This window comes from Myxocyprinus asiaticus, chromosome 46, assembly GCF_019703515.2.
Source record: "Myxocyprinus asiaticus isolate MX2 ecotype Aquarium Trade chromosome 46, UBuf_Myxa_2, whole genome shotgun sequence".
In the NCBI taxonomy this organism is placed as follows: Eukaryota; Metazoa; Chordata; class Actinopteri; order Cypriniformes; family Catostomidae; genus Myxocyprinus; species Myxocyprinus asiaticus.
In genome coordinates this window covers 15,225,613-15,244,285 of record NC_059389.1, presented here as the reverse complement: position 1 = coordinate 15,244,285, position 18,673 = coordinate 15,225,613, and the positions used below count along the sequence as shown (strand labels likewise).

The 18,673-nt window shown below is 38.0% G+C and overlaps 3 protein-coding genes across 10 annotated transcripts in view; all 3 read left to right on the top strand.

Annotated features, from left to right (window-relative positions):
• Positions 1 to 3,357, top strand: part of atp2b1b (ATPase plasma membrane Ca2+ transporting 1b) — a 34,436-nt gene extending 31,079 nt beyond the window's left edge. For both annotated transcript variants that reach the window (XM_051689942.1, XM_051689943.1), the window contains exons 17-21: positions 471 to 684; positions 782 to 993; positions 1,119 to 1,226; positions 1,328 to 1,516; positions 1,666 to 3,357. In XM_051689942.1, the coding sequence (XP_051545902.1) occupies positions 471 to 684; positions 782 to 993; positions 1,119 to 1,226; positions 1,328 to 1,516; positions 1,666 to 2,004 (1,062 nt within the window). In that variant the 3' untranslated portion in view covers positions 2,005 to 3,357. The remainder of the gene's footprint in view (positions 1 to 470; positions 685 to 781; positions 994 to 1,118; positions 1,227 to 1,327; positions 1,517 to 1,665) is intronic.
• Positions 3,358 to 4,910: 1,553 nt separating this feature from the next.
• gtse1 (G-2 and S-phase expressed 1) lies at positions 4,911 to 14,460 on the top strand. Of its 7 annotated transcripts, none has more exons than XM_051689948.1 (12): positions 4,912 to 5,265; positions 6,499 to 6,553; positions 6,691 to 6,748; positions 7,743 to 8,379; positions 8,476 to 8,637; positions 10,208 to 10,349; positions 10,763 to 11,161; positions 12,459 to 12,528; positions 12,967 to 13,185; positions 13,354 to 13,645; positions 13,809 to 13,925; positions 14,150 to 14,460. In XM_051689948.1, exons 1-12 carry the CDS (start codon positions 5,263 to 5,265, stop codon positions 14,243 to 14,245), a joined length of 2,250 nt encoding a protein of 749 aa, XP_051545908.1. In that variant the 5' UTR covers positions 4,912 to 5,262; the 3' UTR covers positions 14,246 to 14,460. The 7 variants fall into 7 exon arrangements, with proteins under 7 accessions (XP_051545904.1, XP_051545905.1, XP_051545906.1 ...); XM_051689947.1 differs by having other exon boundaries at positions 6,496 to 6,553; XM_051689949.1 differs by lacking the exon at positions 4,912 to 5,265 and adding an exon at positions 5,482 to 6,251.
• Positions 14,461 to 14,628: 168 nt separating this feature from the next.
• On the top strand, positions 14,629 to 18,451 carry actr6 (actin related protein 6). Its single transcript, XM_051689557.1, has 11 exons — positions 14,629 to 14,875; positions 14,986 to 15,103; positions 16,154 to 16,222; positions 16,410 to 16,533; positions 16,651 to 16,786; positions 16,866 to 16,922; positions 17,070 to 17,168; positions 17,300 to 17,378; positions 17,545 to 17,716; positions 17,818 to 17,956; positions 18,042 to 18,451. The coding sequence occupies exons 1-11, from the start codon at positions 14,808 to 14,810 to the stop codon at positions 18,169 to 18,171; spliced, it is 1,191 nt and encodes a 396-aa protein (XP_051545517.1). The 5' UTR covers positions 14,629 to 14,807; the 3' UTR covers positions 18,172 to 18,451.
• Positions 18,452 to 18,673: the final 222 nt, after the last annotated feature.

Sequence of the window (18,673 nt, the reverse complement as noted above, 5' to 3'; positions counted from 1 at the left end):
GTTTCAACTTTTCCAATACTTCTTCCATGTATCTTGTGTCTGTGCCCAAACACCTAAGTCTTTCCCATTCCTTTCAAGGAATAATTCACCTCAAAATGAAATATTCATTATTTACTCACCTTCATGTTTTTCCAAACCTATATGCTGTTATTTTTCAGAGTATAGTTATTTTTTCGTAAGAGTTAAGAGTTTACGTAGCTTTTTCTATACAAGTTCATAGTGACCACATTGGTCAAGCTCCAAAAAGAACGATAAAACACCATAAAAGAACCTCAGTCTTTTTATTCCAAGTCTTCTGAAGTCAGCGATAGCTTAGGGTGAGGAACATACTGGTATTTAAGTAATTATTCACAGAAATAACATCATACAGGTTAAATAAAATACAAAATTGTATTAACTATTTTTTTTAACTTTCCATTATGCTGTTTGTTCCCTTGAATTGAACATTCATACTCCAACTCTCCACATAGGACTCCCCTCTCAAAGCTGTACAGATGCTATGGGTGAATTTAATCATGGATACATTTGCATCTTTGGCGCTGGCAACAGAGCCTCCCACTGAGGCTTTACTGTTGCGGAAACCCTACGGCCGTAACAAGCCCCTTATTTCCCGCACCATGATGAAGAATATCCTTGGACATGCTGTATATCAGCTAACCATCATCTTCACTCTGCTGTTTGCTGGTGAGCACCGTCCCAAGATACTGTAACTAGGGGATCCAAGCAGAGTAAGCTAAACAGAAATCGGCTCATATATTTTTTTTATTTACCTAACTCACAGGTGAGCAGATTTTTGACATTGACAATGGCAGGAATGCACCTCTTCATGCCCCTCCTTCAGAGCACTACACCATCGTCTTCAACACCTTTGTGATGATGCAGCTCTTCAACGAAATCAATGCTCGAAAGATCCACGGCGAGAGAAATGTTTTTGAGGGCATCTTCAATAACTTGGTCTTCTGCACAATTGTATTCGGGACCTTTGTTATCCAGGTATGCCAAATGTTTAGTAAAAATGTCTAAACATCCTTAAAACAAGATCAATTCACATGAGAAGCAAGTTTTTTTTAAGAGAATATTATTTTTTTTACCACATTGGCAAATTATTTTCTTTTTAGATCCTAATTGTGCAGTTTGGAGGGAAGCCTTTTAGCTGTGTAGGTCTCACAGTTGACCAGTGGCTGTGGTGTGTCTTCCTTGGATTTGGTTGTCTTCTCTGGGGTCAGGTAGGCCTTTAAACGCACCCCTTTGATCATTTTTACCCCTGTTGACATATGATAATACCTCAAAGAGCGATATATCCTCACTAAAACCCTCTGTCCCACAGTTGATCACCACCATTCCCACGAGTCGACTGAAATTCCTGATGACAGCAGGTCATGGAACCCAGAAGGAGGAGATCCCTGAAGAGGAGCTGGAGGAGATGAAAGACCTGGATGAAATTGACCATGCCGAAATGGAGATGAGAAGGGGGCAGGTTCTGTGGTGTAGAGGTCTCAACAGAATCCAGACACAGGTAATGCTCTCCACTCTAATGAGGTTCTGAACAATAAGACTTATACAGATTATTTGTCATCAGATTTACAAGATGCCATCTTCACTCATCTTTCTCCTTTGAGAAGTTTTGTCAAAGAACCACTAAAAATCTTCTCTTTTTCTCTTCAGATCCGTGTGGTGAATGCTTTCCGGGATTCAATGTCCCCTTACGAAGGCCTGGAGACACCAGAGTCTCGCAGCTCCATTCACAACTTCATGAGCCACCCAGAATTCCGTATTGAGGATTCAGAGTCGGCCATCCCCCTTATCGACGACACAGACCCTGAGGACGATGCCCCCACTAAACGCAACACAATCCCTCCCCCACTGCCTCCAATTCTGTCTTCTCCTAATCAAAACAATAATGCTTCTGATAACAGGAGCTTCCATCACCATAAAGATCTAGCAAAGACTATCCTTCCTCCAACTCCTGGAAGTCCACTGCACAGCCTGGAGACCTCTCTCTAATCCAGTATCACACGCGTCAAGACCATGTCAGTGATTCTTTGAGACTTGGGAATGTTAAGGACAAGGTCTGGAGTTCTGGTCCATTGTCAGTCTGGAAATTGGAACTGGCAAGATAGCGAAACTTGGCAAATCTTGGTTTTGTTTGTTTTTTATTTATTTGCTGGAAAAGTTGTGGTTTGATAATAGACATTATTGCATCTAAAAAGATGAAATTGTCTACCTTTTTCAAATTAAATATTTTTTTATATGTGGTATTGGCTTGATATGTTGGTATTGGCTTTTCATATAGTTGTACTAATTTCCAGTTTGTTTTTTTTGTGGGTAAAAATTGAAGTCAGCTTTAAAGTGAGTTTTCCTTGCTTCAAAGCAATTTATTCTAGTTGCTGCTCAGTTTCATTATGAACACACTTTTTTGAACATAAGGTACACTATTGGCCTCTAAGTTGTATGTTTTTTTTTTATTTATTTTTTAGAAAGCAGCTAGGAATCCTTAGAAGAACTACCTGATAAGCCTTGTGGTCTAATAATTTACAGTAAATGGGAAAAGATATACCCGCAATGCCTCACCTTTACACAACTTAAGAGGGTATGGCAGATTGGTTTTGGGCTTCTTGTTTAATAAAGAGTGATTGTGTGCATTTGGACAGGAATATAAGGCAAAGGGAATAAAATGCTGTCTGTCCATAAGATTTACTGTTGTAAATTTTGCTCTGGCAAAAACATATTTAACTTTTTGTATTTTTTTTATTTCCTATTTTTGAATGAAACCAAATGAAAAACAAGTGAGGTCACAGAGGGCACACTAAGAGCTTTGTGCACATGCCTAAAATGTAGCAGTGTATTTTCATTTTAGAGTGTTTTTTTTGTTTTATTCATTTTGATCCTCCCCACCCCCCCAAAACAACAGATTATAATATAAACACCATAGCATAAACAGTTTTTAGTCAAAATGCCACTTTATGAAATAGTGTGATAATAATGTGAAGTGTATTTATTCATTATTGGAGCTATTATTTGTTGTGGGAATATGAAAAATCATTTCAACAGAGTGTGGTGTAGGATTTAAACAAGAATTAGTATGTAGGCTCGTTTGGATGTATACACATTAAATAATATAAGTTTAACAAATAGGAAAGAAAGAAAATTGGTGAGATTTCTTTGGTCATTTTTGGTTATTTTGCTGTAGTTTCATTCCCATTTTATGAATGCATTTTTTTTTCCATCTGTTTATGGATTATGATTTTTTTTCTATTGTAAATTTGGTTATAAAGTAATTAATGTCTGTTAAACTTGAGAAATGTAAATGGCTATTTTGGTTTAATTTACATTTGAAAATCTTTGAGTTATGTGTATGGTTTTTGACAATAAAAAATTAATATTTAGCTTAACCTTATTATTGGTTTTAATTCAGATCTTGACTACAATAGGATCCTAATCAATATTAGCAACATTGTGTAATAATTACCAAAATAATTAATCTGTGTACATTCAGATAGTAAAAAAAAAAAAAAAAAGGCCTTAAAGGGATAGTTCACCCAAAAATGAATAGCCTCTCATTTACCCACCCTCTTGCCATCCCAGATGTGTATGACTTTCTGTCTTCTGCAGAACACAAATTAAGATTTTTTTGAAGAATATTTCAGCTCTGTATGTCCATACAATGCGAGTGAATGGTGACCAAAACTTTGCTCCAAAAAGCACATAAAGACAGCACAAAAGTAATCCATAACGCCGGTTCACATATCCTCCATGAGCAGGGCATGGGCGAGGCGTGAGCAGCACGTTTTCGTTTCGGTGCCCATGTTAACAGATTAGACCCAATATTTAAACCGAACCTACTATATGCTACAATGTTTCGGTCCACATACAAACAAACATAAAATAACTAAATAAAGGAAAGAATAAATAAATAAACTCCAGGACTTTTGCCTGTGTTGTATATATACAGAGACAGTTTACAAGAGATGGACCACTGGTATTACAATGAAAGGGAGAAATTGGAATGCCCCCCTTACAGGTAAAAGAGTCAATCACCTTTTAGATATAGACATCGCCTGTCAATCAACTCACGCATTAGTCGATCTAGCCTGAAAAAAACCCGTTTTTTTAGCGTAATCTGAAGTAAAACAGCACAATTTATGTACTTTTGTTGTCAGATTTTACTGCTGACTTTAAATATGTTCTTTGATCGTAATCATGACTAACCATTTTGGAAATATTAGTCTTTCCCCATTCAAGTAGATAGGAGCTGTGCATTTATGCCACTTGTTTACAAAGAAAAAGCTGCCCAGCCTGTCCGAGAGCGTTTCAAAGATGACCACAGAGTGGACTGACTTGCCTTTAAAGGGGCTTTCATATATCACTTCCAAGTAGGCTGATAAACAAGTGTAAGTGACCGCCCACCGTTGCCATAGGAACCTAGAAACGAGGCACGGCCAATATAAAAGTCCAAATGTGACTCGTTGCTCACGCCCCGCTCATGGAGTTTGTGTGAATCCAGTGGTTAAATCCATTCTTTCAGAAGTGATATGATAGGTGTGGGTGAGAAACAGATCAATATTTGAGCGCTCCAACTGAAATGAGAAACATTTACTCTCAGAATATTTCACCAATCATGAAATGTGTCCCGTTTTTCTGTTGGCTGTTTAAAAGAACTAGCAATGCCCAATTTGCGAATGTATAATTCTTCTGAGTCGGTTCTTTTCTTTGGTGTTGTTTTTTGCAAAATAAATAAATAAATAAATAAATAAAAATCTCACAGGTGAGCATGCCCCAGGACTCCCCTAGATATAATGTTTATTATGCAGCTTTAGAGGTCTGCAACCCTGGTTCAGGTTTGTATTTAATGAAAAAATAAACAGGTTTACCTAACTTGTTTCACGCACACGCTCTCGCTCATAGACACGCGCGAACGGAGGAGTTAGGGGCCGTTCTCACAGAATGTGTTTATGCGCACATCTTTTCTGTTTTCCCATTGTTTAAACACTTGCTGGACGAATGTCTTTGACATTTGCACCGCGTCTCGCTTTTTCTTCAGCGTCTCGTGGAGGACCGGCACATTTTAAACACCATTTCAAGTTCAAAACGCAAGTTGAGACATCTGCGCTCTGTTTCATTCTTTGCGCTGCGCCTAGACTGTTTTAGCAGTTGTCACGAAGATTCAACAATATGAACAAGTTCAGGTTGCATAGAGGGGACTGTTGCATTTTTTCATATTATTCCAGATTGTTCTGCACCAGGTGAAGTTTCAGCAAATAAATGGTTAGTCAATGCTTTTTTCCCCTTCTGCTCTAGTGTACTAAGGGGCTGCCGTGCCTTGTTAAAACTGTGTATGTTTACTGTTTCAGTACTATTAAGAATATTGCCTATATGCTTACATAAAATACAGCTATACTAGGAGAAGAAATTAGATAGTAAGCGATTTCGTGTTGGGGCTTAAAATCTGACGGTATCGTTCGGGCCGGGTAGGGTCGGGCCACACGGTCTCGGGTTGGGTTTCATTTTAAGGCCCGTGCAGACCTCTAGGCAGATTTCTGTGCGTACCCACAGATTAAATCCTGCAGGTGCCAACACACGTCTATGGAGGAGATGCCTCATTGCTGAATAAACTGCTTTTGTGAGGAAACAGCTCATCACTTAATTAAGTGACTGCCTGCCTGCCTGATAATCTTCAACATGTTTTACACTACAAATCCTTTTGGGATGAACTATGTGTGGAGTTTACAACGATAAAATTATGTTTTATAAGAGAAGTCACGGACGATTTTGCGACAGGTTGGTGTCAGTTTACGGCTCTCCCCATTCATTTGTATGGTATTCGTAAACGGTGACTTACAGTCGTAACACGGTAGTTGACCGTAAAGTGTTATCAAAATAATTTAAATAATCTCTGGTGTAATGCATACTCGTGAGCAAAGTGAATGCAGAAAATTGTGAGTTTATCGGGAGGAGGGGTGGACAAACGGGAGAAACCCTTAAAAAATCCGGAGCGTTGGCAGGTATAGGTTAATTACCCCTATCTTTGAACGCCTGCCATATGATTTAAAAATGTTATTTTTATTATGCGCAACGTCAACGTCAAAACGTCCTACACCAATCACGTTTCAGCATTCTGGTCATGTGATCTTCGAACTCAGCCTGCCCACGAAATTTGAAATGTGGAAACAGCTCGGTCGTTCCTGTTATTTACTGTGATCAGACAACACTACAAACAACAAATATAACTGTTCGACTTTGACAAACAAACAGTGAGTATGTCTGGTCATATGTAGCGGCAAAAGTCTGTTTTGTTTATCAAATTAAGATTGAATCGGCAAATAAACCGTATGACTGCACGAGCTCGATGACTTTCATTATCTTTATACATTGCTACCTCGATAAAGATACTTGTTTTATAGGGTTTTTATAGATGTGTCGAGGGTTTAAACTGCCATAGAATAAAATTGTATGTGCTGAAATCGAAATTTTCCCACTTTGACTCAAAACTGTTAGCAGGATTGTGGCCTCCGTTCGTTTTCCTGGTTGAAGATGGCATCACTCACTCATAGGGGTAAAGATGTTTCTATCTGAACTAGTCGGAATAAACACATCATAATCTAGTCTGATTTTTTTTTAGCATTAAGTGCATGTTAATATGTCATGTTGTGAACAGTAAATTATTTATTTTTGCGGCTGTTTCTCTTCTAGATTTTGTTTCACTGGCTGAGGAGAAATTTGACTTCGATGTTTCACTGTCACCAGCAAGGTTTGTTTCACTTAGGGGAGACCAGGGCTAGTTGGCACACATTGTTTTTACTGTTTAAATTTGGCCGAGAAACCTTTTTTCCATTGTGGCAATGTACCCCATATAGTGTGACAACATGCCCTGCTGTTAGGGCAATATGTTTTTAGTGAACTGCATTTTTCCCCCAAGTGTGACAACTTGCCCTGGTCTCCCCTATATATTAACTTACATCTAAACTTGCAACTTAAAAACAGAGGAAAAACAAGCAATATTAGCAATGCAATTATAATTAAATGCAACAGGAAACTAGAATAATGTTACCAAATCTACAGCAGAGTGGAATTGAAGGACAGTAAATACAATATATTTTTTTAAATAATGGTATAAAAGTGCCTTTTTTTATGATTATGAGTTGGTCAGTTAGGCAATGTACACTGCTGTTCAAAAGTTTGGGGTCACTTACTCATTCTTTATTTATTTTTCTTCACATTTTAGAATAATAGTAAAGTCATCAAAACTATGGAATAACAGACATGAAACTTTGGGAATTATGTTGTGACTAAAAAAAAATCCAAAATAAATCAAAACGATATTGTATTTTAGCATCTTCAAAGTAGTCACCCTTTGTGTAGAATTTACAGACATTTTGACAGACATTGACATTTTCTCAACCAACTTCTTGAGGTATCACCCTGGGGTGATTTTTAAACAGTATTGAAGGAATTCCCATCTATGTTTGGCACTTATTGGCTGCTTTTCTTTATTATTTGGTCCAAGTCATCAATTTCAAATAATTTTTTTTATTTTATTTTTTTTATTTTAGTTGTGTAATGAAAAAATGTATATGTTGGCACGATTATATTCTTGTCTACAAAACTAATTTCAAACATTTAAGACTACGCCTTCAGATCAAAAGATTTCTACGATTTCAGTCAAATGACCCCAAACTTTTGAATGGCATTGTACACCCAAATGGATGTTTCAGAGTTCTTCTGAAAAACATATCTCCTCATAGCTCCAAAGGAGACCCAGATGTTGAGGACGAAGTCTTCCTGGGTCCAGTTGGTCATAAAGAGAAATGCATTTCCCATGGAGTTGAGATTCACGCGAAAGAGAGTTTGAGCAGTGGGCTGTCTCTGGGAGAGGAGCCCAGCTGGAGTCCACTCACAGGAGAGAAGTTTGAAGAAATCTGCAAAGAGGCTCATCAACTCGCCAGCCACCTCGAGCAAACCATCATGGACTCTGTTGTTGATACCAATGTGGTTTCCTCGAGCCAAGCTGATGACACTGAGACATTTGAGGAGGACACCACTGCCAAACTGAGTGTGTTTGACAAACCAGCCCACGTTCTCAGTCCCATAAAACGTGAGACCTTTCTTGTGCAGGACAGCCCAATGAAGCAGCTTCCACCTGCTATTCAGAAGCGTATGCTGAAGACTAGCGGGGCAACCAGGTTTGGAAAGCCACGCCTCAGTACGTCAAGTCCAGTCAGACCCGCTGTGACGCAGCCTAAGATGGCTAGTAGAGGCAAAGCCCTTGTGGCAAATAGTGGGGTGTTACCAAGCAAGCCCACAGCCCAAGGAAGTTCACGATTTTCCTCCAGCACAAAACCACCACCTGCAACCAAGACTAGACTTGCTCCTCCCAGCAAAGTATGGCTCCCTAGTTTCCTTTTTGTAGAAAATGCTTTTGTTGTTGGTAAGAACTTGACAAAAGGATTTAACTTTGGTTTTATTTATATCTTTCAGTGTAACTTTGGGCTGAAACGCAGTCCCAGCAGTAGAAACACAAGTAGAGGAGGATCTTCTGAGGATCTTCTCTCTGATAACACCAGTGTCGCTTCTGATGTCAGCGATTCTTCATTTAACACTAGTTGGACTACCAGAAGCAGCATTCCTTCTCGGAGCAAGGTAAAAAGGGCAAAAACGTTTCATTATCTAGTACTGTTTATAACAGCATAATATAAAACCAATACATTATAATGGAAATGTAAAATCAAAACTATTTGTCAGTCAGTGTAATATACTACCAGTGTATACCCCAAAGTATACTTCGGTTATTTCTCGTACGCTTGTGTACTCGTACTGTCAAACACTCTAACATTTCAAAGTATACTCCATTTGACAGTGCACTGTTTTACAGACTCGTGTTCTATAAATACAGGTTTCTCCTATTGACCTCATCACACGCGCTCTTGACGTGCTCATCCACTGTTGTTGTCGACACCTTGATCTCCTGTTGTTCACTGGCATTTACATAGTCTTCTTAGACAACTTTGTGAAAGCAACAGCCCAACTGTGAGAGTTGACACCATGAGGACCAACTAATATATTCAAAATGCGCTGCGTCTGAAACTCAGAATATCCATACTTCCCTGCTATATAGAATGCCAAACAGTATGCCAATGGAGACGTATATCCGAATCCTCAGAAGCGAGAAATACCCGGCTGACCTACTATTTCCGGCGAAATTCTGAAGTGCGGTTCGACTGGACACTTTATGATCCCATAATCTCTCGGCAGCTGAGGAGACGTCACGTTCAAAACATTGGATTTAAAAGAACAGCGGAGAACCATGAGTCGAACGGCTCTTCTAAACTGTAAATTATATACATTATATACCAAGAAAGTTGTTTCTTGTGCTTAAATTGTTTAACAAAACCAGAGTAAATAATTGTTGTGATAATGTCATATATTGGGGTCACTGTACAATACGCACATCCCCGGATGAAGTATGTCCAGAATCTATTCATACTACAAGCATGCATGCCTAAAGAACATACTGTTTTACCAGCTGAGAAGTGTGTCCTTCATCAAAGACAGTACATACTGTGACCATACATGATTTCAGACACAGGAAAATGTGGGTTACATGTGCACATATGTTAGCATACGCATAAAGACCAAAGTATACTTTGGCCTTAAGAGTAGTTGTATTTTTAAAATGATGACAGCTTAAAATTTCAAAACATTTGCTGTATTTAGTGTGTCAAATAGAATACTCTGTATTCAAGAGTTGGATAATAGTTAGGATTCCCATGCTCATGGAAAAGGTGGATATTATGAGGACATTTTACAGTTGATTTTCAGGGCTGAAAGAGTTAAGGAAATGGTCATGGAAAAATCATGGAAATTTCCATGATGAATAAACAGTTTTCTAGTTATGCTCAGCTGTAAAATGTTTCATCAGCTAGAAATTGCTCTTTGTGAGGGCAGTCTCTATAAAATATTCAAAGAGCTTAACCAGCGATCATAAATGACCAGAAAAGTCATGGAAATTAATTGTTCAATAGATTTGGGAATCTTGATGAATGAACAACCTTTTTTTTTTTTTTTTTTTTTTTTTTAGCTTTACACTGTGTGCTTAATGTAAACTTTTTTTCATTGCTCAAATTTAAGGTTTTTGAAAATACGAAGTAGTTTAAAGTTCTACAAATTGGGATTCATCACTCAACACACAATTTTCTTTGTAATCATGTAGACAGAATTGCGAGCTCCGTCTGCACTTAAAGCTCCTTCACTTCAGAACTCGAGAGTCATGGACAGAAGGAGAAACACATCGTCCTCTTCCTCCTCTGTGTCCAGCATCAACTCTAGTCTAACTATCTCTCCAGGAGGCAAAGGTGACTGTCATTCTTATTCTAAACCCAAACAATTGTTTTTACTTCTCAAAATGCTTTATTTACAGTCAGGGAAGCTCAAATTCACATAAGTTCGGGAAGCTATTACGCATGTTGCGAGACACCGCTCCTTTGCATCATTGAACCCTAAATTTGCTTTCTTAAAAGGGATAGTTCACTCAGAAATGTAAATTCTGTTATCATTTACTCACCCTCATGTTGTCCTAAACCCATATGACTTTTTTTTTCCTTTGTGGAACACAATACAGGTTTGGAACGACATGAGGGTGAGTCAATTATGACAGAATTTAGATTTTTGGGTGACCTGTCCCATTTAAATGGCAGTCATTTTCGGGTATCTGCTGCTATCTAGTGGTCATGTTACCAATTACTCTCAACTCCCTTTCTCTCACCAGCCAAACTCAATTCATCTCTGAACTCCAGCACAAACAGCATCAGTAGACATTCGCACAGCAGTGTGAGTCGGTTGCCAGGTTCCAGTCGAAAATCCTCTGTTGTTACCAGAAACCCAGAGCCCCCCGTCAGTAGGCGAACCTCCATCTCGACACAGGGGCGGAGGGGCTCAGATCTTCTCCCTAGACCTGTCAAAGCCACACCCATTAAAAAATTGGATCCAGGTCCTCCTACTCCGCACCAGACTCCAGCAAAGAATACTGTAGAAAAGACCACTTCTACATCCAACATCCCTGCAGTTGCTGCTAAGACTGAAAGTACTCTTAGGGGTAACCCTAAACTTAAAGCTCCAGTGGTGCCAACACCCATAAACTACCTGAAGGGAGTGCGCAAATCAGAGGGTGAGAACACCTTATTGATGTTAGTGTAGAGGAACCTCACCCCAAAACCATAAAAAGAAATGCACTACATGCCCAAAAGTATGTGGACACCCCCTTCTAATTAACGAGTTTGGTTACTCCGTTAAATTCAGTGATGACAAATCATAATTCATCTGCATACAATGGCATACTAGGGCATTGTTTGGTTTTAACTTTGGTGCAACAAGCACACATGGTGTCCACTAACTTTTGGCCACATAGCGTTAGAAATTATATTTTGTTCAAAGAAATGACGCATCTTTTTAGGACCATCACGTAAAAAGTCTCATTACTGTAATTTGAAAAAAATATATATTTACAGGTTTTCCACGTTAATGGAAAACCTGGAAATATCAGGGAGATAGTGCTCTTAAGTAGAGTAAAAACTTTTCACTAGCCATCGTTCTTTTGAGATCTTTTCAATGATTTGGTCGAAATGTAATACACTAATAATTGAAGGAGTCATGACATGAGGAATCAAAGTTTCCTTGATCTTTTGACATAGAAGAGGTCATTGTACTATAAAAACATACTGTAAGTTTCAGAACTCAAAACTTCCTCCTCATGGCAAAAAGAGCATTTGTTGAAACCAAGCTGCCAAAATGACTCGTTTTCTACTTTCTCCACATTGTGATGTCACACTGTATAGACATTTGCATCTGACCACCTCCACAACAACACATCAACTCCTACTTTACCTTATCACTTGTGTAGCCCACCTAGCTGCGGTGAGCAGTGAGATGGCAAGTAGAGAGAGCAGATCAGGCAAGAGCAGAGAGCCAATCATAACAGTGGCCATTTCTCAAGCCTTAAAGGAGAAGCAGCACAAAATCTGAGCGTTTCTGACAGAGGGCCAGAATGAGGGTGGAAAATGATCATGTTTTACAAATATATGGCTGTTTTTTGTGCAATAATCTTTACTAATATTATAAGTGAACTCGAGGAATATATTAAAATAATAGAAAAAGGTGTGTGATCCATTTAATGTATTACAGTAATATGAATCATCATTGAAAATAATGCTAATTATTAAAAAAAGAACTTCTGAAAAAAATGTCCAGGTGCGTTTTGATAAAGAGAATTTGAGGTGGACTATGCTGAGTTGAAAAAAAAAAATTCTTAATGGTCCTAAAATAGGCTTCATTTTCTTTGTGTTATGCACAATATGCACACTATATTTTCTTTTGATTTTGGGGTGAAATGTTACCTGTACATGTTATGACATTATTACATTGAGTCATCTGTTCTCTTACATACTAAGTTCCATTGATTTTTATAGTTTGCTCCTCGCCTGATGTCTCTCGTATCATGAAGCCGAAGAGACTATTGTCTGCATGCAGTGTGGAGAGGTAACTTTACTAGTGGTCAAACGATATGGGTTTTTCAATGGCCGATACCAATATGTAAAGAGTATATAAATGGCGATAAACATGATACAATTTAACAACCGCGAATCAGATGTTCACAAATTTTCTAAAGTGAAACAAACATATCTCATGCAGTATTTTCTCAAATGCGCACTTGAAAAGAAAAACCTTGAAAACAAAGTGTTGACTATCCATTGACAAATCTACTGGTAGATTTTGGAAATGACACAAGGGAAAGTTAACACTTCTGTTAATGGGCCAAGCAAACACTGTTATCGGCTGATGCCGGTAATCGCAATATGGCTAAATATCATCCGATTATTCGGACTGGCCGATATATCGGTCTATCACTAAACTTTACAATGCATTTTTAAAACAATTGGTTTATTTTAAAAGCTTCTCTTAACTCTCATCTCGCAGAAGTATTCCAGATAATCTAGCTGGTCCTGTACCTATTGGCCTCCTGACCCCGTCGGCTATGGGCAGTAAACTGCGGAGACCCTCTGCTCTTCCCACCCCAGCCAACCGTCGTATATCTGGCATCCCCACGTTCACTCCCAGGAGTGTGTCACGCCTCAGCAAGCCTTACCAGAACACGGAGCACGCATCAGTCTCCAGCCAAGAGGCCATGCATCCAAGGTGACTTGTTTTATAATTATTTTATTGTTAAACTAGTGTTTGGGAAACAAGTGCTTCAATACAAGTTCCAAAATGTAACTATAAGATATACAGAGTGGCATTTCATATTCTATTGGCCTTCTTTTCTTTCATAGAAGTTGAAGTCTAATTCAGTATTTCTTTATGTAGTCCAACGAACCTTAAGAAGAGTGAGAATCACGAAGATAAGCCATCTCCAGTGTCCGGTGAGGAGACCTTCCCTTCAGCAGATCTCCAACCCTGCTCTCTAGTTTTCAATCTGGAAGATGAGCCTGAGGGACCTCCTTCCTGTGAGCCAACAGTTGTGGGGAATTCCTTTGAACCTTCCTCATGTGATCCAGAGCCTTCACAGATCAACATGGTTCCCCCAACACTCCCAAACTTGGTGGACACCAAAGACGACTACCTGCAAAAGAATACAGAGACGAAGGATGTTAAAGAGGTGATATAATAGGAAGGTCTCTTTGAAAGTTTCTTTCAAGCTTTGAAATGTTATCTCAAATTGCATTTGTAGCCTTATTCCCAAGGTATGAATATTAATAATGTACCCCTGGCACACAAGTTCGCAGAAAAGCTAAACAAATCTGCATGTGTTGCATTTATAGGTTTTGTTAGTGGACGCTCCTGCACCTGCACTACGCCCAGCGGAAAAGTCATTAATTGATCTCTCCAATTCCCCAGACCTGATTAAAACCTCCTCTACAAAGCCCTGGGGTGGACAGGTGAGAGGAATGTATGAGGATAGATACAGGATAAGTTCTGATATTATTAGTACTCTACTGTTACACAGAGAAAGATTTATTAATTACACATTATGAAATAATAAAGTGTTAAAAGAGCATTTGAGAACATTTTTATATTTCTGAACATACTGCTTTCAAGTATGTATACTGTTAAATATTAAAATGTGTAATAATTGTTCACAAATTATCCCTCCCTCCCCCAGTTAATTGACCTGAGCTCACCTCTTATCAAGTGGAGTCCAGAGGACAAGAAGGAAAATACTGAGAATGTGGCGCCGCTGATTGACTTGTCTTTTTAAACGACCTGCAAAATTACTGTGAACTATGGCATGAAAAAATAATACTGGAACATTTCAAAAACTGCTGAAAAAAAAAATCTAAAGATGGAGCGTGGACGCTGCTGTGCTTTGTTTTTGATTGTGAAATTATTTTATTTGTGTTAGTCCTATATGATTGTATTAAATTATGCTCATCTTTTAGAACTGAATGTTGTTGTTTCACCCCTAAAGGTACAAATAAATGTGTTAAATTTACAATGTAGTGAAAGTAGTTATTTTGTCATTGGTAATTTGTATGTGTAATTGTTTAGTTTTGTTTAAGCCTTGCCAAAAGGTCAATATATCCTCCCATACAGTAGGTGGCGGTATTGAGTCATTGTATGTTTTACACCATAACCATCAGCAGTGTAGAGAAAGGCGCCCATCGAGCGGCATGAACATCTTAGTAGATGCGATGTTTATTTAAACAACTCAATTCAAAATGCATTTTGTACCTTAAAATTGTCTTAATATATTTGATAGTGGCAAGGCCCATTTTATCCTGAGATTAAACCAGTGTGTTTGAGTAACTGAGATTTTAAAAATGTCAACACTGGTATTGGACAATGGTGCCTACTTGGCTAAAATCGGGTACAGCCATGAGAAAGTCAGGTGAGATGTACTGGCTATGCCTACTACTACTATTATTATTCCAAACGTATTATTTTAAGTTGTTTCTGGTGTTCGTATTAAACTAAATGTAGAGTTGTTTATTTATTTAGTGTTATTCCAAATTGCCAATTCCGTTCGAAGACCTCCAGGCTGAAAACTTTCACAGCCAATCAGCTGGATGAAATCAAAGACCCGTCTGGGCTCTTCTATATCCTCCCGTTTCAAAAGGTATTGTGCGAAATTAATTGTAAACATAAGAGACATGTGACTGCCTTATATTTAAAGGTGAAGTGTGTGCTTTCGGTGTTAACGTACTTCCTCATTTCCAAGTTTAATATGCAAGGACAACTGTAAGCAAGCAATTCATTAATGGTTGATTCCCCTGTAAAGTTTAAACACTGTTGCTCTGTGGCGCCATCAAAACATTGCTCTGTTTGTTTGAGTATCCTGACACAGCAACATTGGCTCAACCTATGGCATAAGTTTGGAGCAGGGCTATGTCTTTGTGTTATCAACGGCAGGTGGGGAGTGTTTGGGAAACCTGTTTGAAAACAGTTGCTATTTCAAATTTTTTTTGCTTTTGATTACACGTGGCAAAGAAATGACTCACTTCGCCTTCAATGGAATATTCCAGGTTCAATACAAGTTATGACTGATCAACAGCATTTGTGGCATAAAAATGCGACACAAATTTATTTAGACTCGTCCCTCCTTTTTTTGAGGTTGTGGTGAGGCACTCGCAATGGAAGTGAATGGGGCCAATATTTGGAAAGAAATTTGACATATAACCTTATAAAAGAACTTTAATTCTTTAATTTAATTTAGATTAATTCTTCTGTTAAAACTAGTTCATTTCTGAGCTGTAAAGTTTTAATTTTTGTTTTTGCGTCAGACTACTGTTCTAGACAGATGAACTAGTTATTTGTCAACCGATGTTACGTCGTCATGGCAACAAAGTTGTAAAAAAGGATATAAATTTACACAGAAAAGGTTTATCAGAATAAACTAATATTAACACGCATATTGTTTGCGTCCTGAGGCTATACTTTTGAAGCAGTAAGTATTACTGTATTGGCCACATTGACCTCCTTTGTAAGTGCCTCACTGGATTCCAGATTTTTTCTTCTTTTTTAAGGAAAGGAGGGGCAAGTTGAAATGATTTTTGTGGTAATCAACATTATGGCACAAATGCTGTCCATTGAGCTAAACTTGTATTGAACGTGGAATATTCCTTTACTAAGTTTTGTTTCTCACTTCAGTTTTTCTGCATAAATTTAGGGGTATCTTGTAAATTGGGATGTGCAGCGCAAAGTCTGGGATCACCTGTTTGGAAAGGAAATGTTTAAGGTACTTGTATATTTGAAGCATTTAAGACCAGCTATAATTTTTCTGGTTGACAATACAGAGCAAGGCATGTAAGTCTGCACACACAAAAAAAAAAAAACGAATGAAATAACCAGGTTCAACATCTAATGATTTATCTGATATGTACATCATATCAATTCTGTGCCAACTGTAATGCCTTTGATTACAGGTGGACTTTGCTGATACCAATATTGTTATAACAGAACCATATTTTAACTTCACCTCAATTCAAGAGACGATGAATGAGATTCTATTTGAGGAATATCAGTTCCAGGCAGCCCTCAGAATTAATGGCAAGTCCACTGATTTGCTTCAGAGAAACTTTCAAATTCATATTATGTAATAAGACAAAGGATTAATGGTTGCCATGCAAGTATATGACTCAGTGTGTATGTAATATCTTGTTTCAGCTGGATCTTTGAGTGCACATCGATACTTCCATGAGAATAACTCAGAGCTGTGTTGCATTGTGGTGGACAGTGGCTTCTCCTTCACACACATTGTCCCGTATTGCAGGGGAAGGAAAATGAAGGAGGGCATCTGCAGGTGAGCTAATATAAATTTGAATGCATAGTCATGCACTGAAGATAATTTTATTGATTTCAATACCTTCTCAAAATCCTAGGATAAATGTTGGAGGAAAGCTGCTCACCAACCATTTGAAGGAGATCATTTCATACAGGTAGGAATGCTTAGTGTTTTAGTGAACAGTTCTTTATACCTTTCTGTAGATTTGTACTCTGGGGTGACTACATAACAGTAAGCACCGTATTGCATTTATGATCTCATTGATACCTTCTCTTATTATTTTTCATTCTTTGTCTTAAAGGCAACTACATGTTATGGATGAGACCCATGTGATCAATCAGGTCAAGGAAGATGTGTGCTACGTATCACAAGATTTCTATAAGGACATGGATATTGCATTGTAAGTTTGTGAACAACCCATGAACTTGATAAGTTTCATTATGTTATGTCTGATGTTCTTCTTTGGATGTGAAATAATTGAAAAGCCTGTATAATTGAAGAGAACTGTTGATAATTTTGGTGATCTGACAGATTGAAAGGAGAAGATAATACTGTGATGAGGGACTACGTACTGCCGGACTTCAGCTCCATCAAAAAGGGATTTTGTAAGGTAAACATTTCAGTGTATAAGAGTTCAATTCTGTTACACCATTTTAAGCTTTTAGTCTTTTTGATTCTCAGAGTTATGCTATGGTGTAAAAGCATGTCTCTCTTTTCTCTGAATTGCTCAACTAGCAATTTCTTCTTTTTTTTTTTTTTTTTTTTTTTTTTTAAAGCCACGAGAGGAGATGAATTTCACAGGCAAATACAAGACAGGGGAGCAGATTTTGCGTCTAACCAATGAAAGGTTTGCTGTCCCAGAGATGCTCTTTCACCCCTCTGACATTGGCATTCAGGAGATGGGCATACCAGAGGCTTTGGTCAACTCCATTAACAACATGCCAGAAGGTAGGAGGGGTCATCCACATTCATGACATAAGATGTATTTGTGGTTTAATATTGTACTGTTTTGAAAATACTTTTATTAAATGTATGTTCTTAATGTCCAGAGATGCAGCCCCACTTCTACAAGAACATTGTTCTTACTGGTGGCAACTCCTTGTTCCAAGGATTCAGGGATCGTGTTTACAAAGAAGTCCGTGCACTCGCTCCCGTAGAATATCAAGTTTCTGTCGTGCTGCCACAAAAGTACGTTTTGAAAATGTAAAAAAAATTTTTTTTAAAATTGGTCTGTATATTGGTCGTTGACTCCTCATTTCTCTTTTGTGCTCAGTCCCATTTGCTACCCGTGGGAAGGAGGAAAGCTATTGGCAGAAAACCCTGACTTTGAAGAGATGGTGGTCACTAGAGAGGATTACGATGAAAATGGCCATTATGTATGCGAGGAGAAGTTTGATATTTAATCTGCTAATAAATGCTGTCAATGGCCACAGAAAATGGAATAAACACTGCTCATACTACTTGTAGGACAATTAGTCCTCAAATCGCTTAAAATCCTGTCAACAACTGACTGATTCATATTAATACTTGGTGTTTAGAAAGAAGCCTCTGAGCTTTGAACTATTCTGTTTGAATGTGATAACTTTGTGTCCTTTTTTATTTTTTTAAACTTGTCTCTTTTGTTGCATATATTGTACATTATACAAATAATGTTAAACTGGAGGAATAAAAGTACTTTTTACCTAATCTGTGAGCTAAATGCATGTAAGACCAAGTAACTGAAACCACAAGGATGGTGAGAAATGACCTCAAAAACGTCTTGAACCAAGTGTTTGCTGCTGTTTTGATTCTGTAATTGCTTGATAGCTCATGTTTCAGGTTTTTGGAGGGTTTAAATGCAGAAATGTGAAGCTTATAATTTTATAAAAGCACTTACATTAATTCTTCTGTTAAAACACTATTATT

Coding starts and splice junctions, on each gene's coding strand:
- gtse1 (XM_051689946.1), top strand. CDS start 7,558: ATGAAAAAATGTATATGTTGGCACGATTATATTCTTGTCTACAAAACT. Junction 10,350..10,762: donor TATCTCTCCAGGAGGCAAAG/GTGACTGTCATT, acceptor TTCTCTCACCAG/CCAAACTCAATTCATCTCTG. Junction 13,186..13,353: donor CAAGAGGCCATGCATCCAAG/GTGACTTGTTTT, acceptor TTCTTTATGTAG/TCCAACGAACCTTAAGAAGA.
- actr6 (XM_051689557.1), top strand. CDS start 14,808: ATGTCAACACTGGTATTGGACAATGGTGCCTACTTGGCTAAAATCGGG. Junction 16,223..16,409: donor TTGGAAAGGAAATGTTTAAG/GTACTTGTATAT, acceptor CTTTGATTACAG/GTGGACTTTGCTGATACCAA. Junction 16,534..16,650: donor GGCAGCCCTCAGAATTAATG/GCAAGTCCACTG, acceptor ATCTTGTTTCAG/CTGGATCTTTGAGTGCACAT.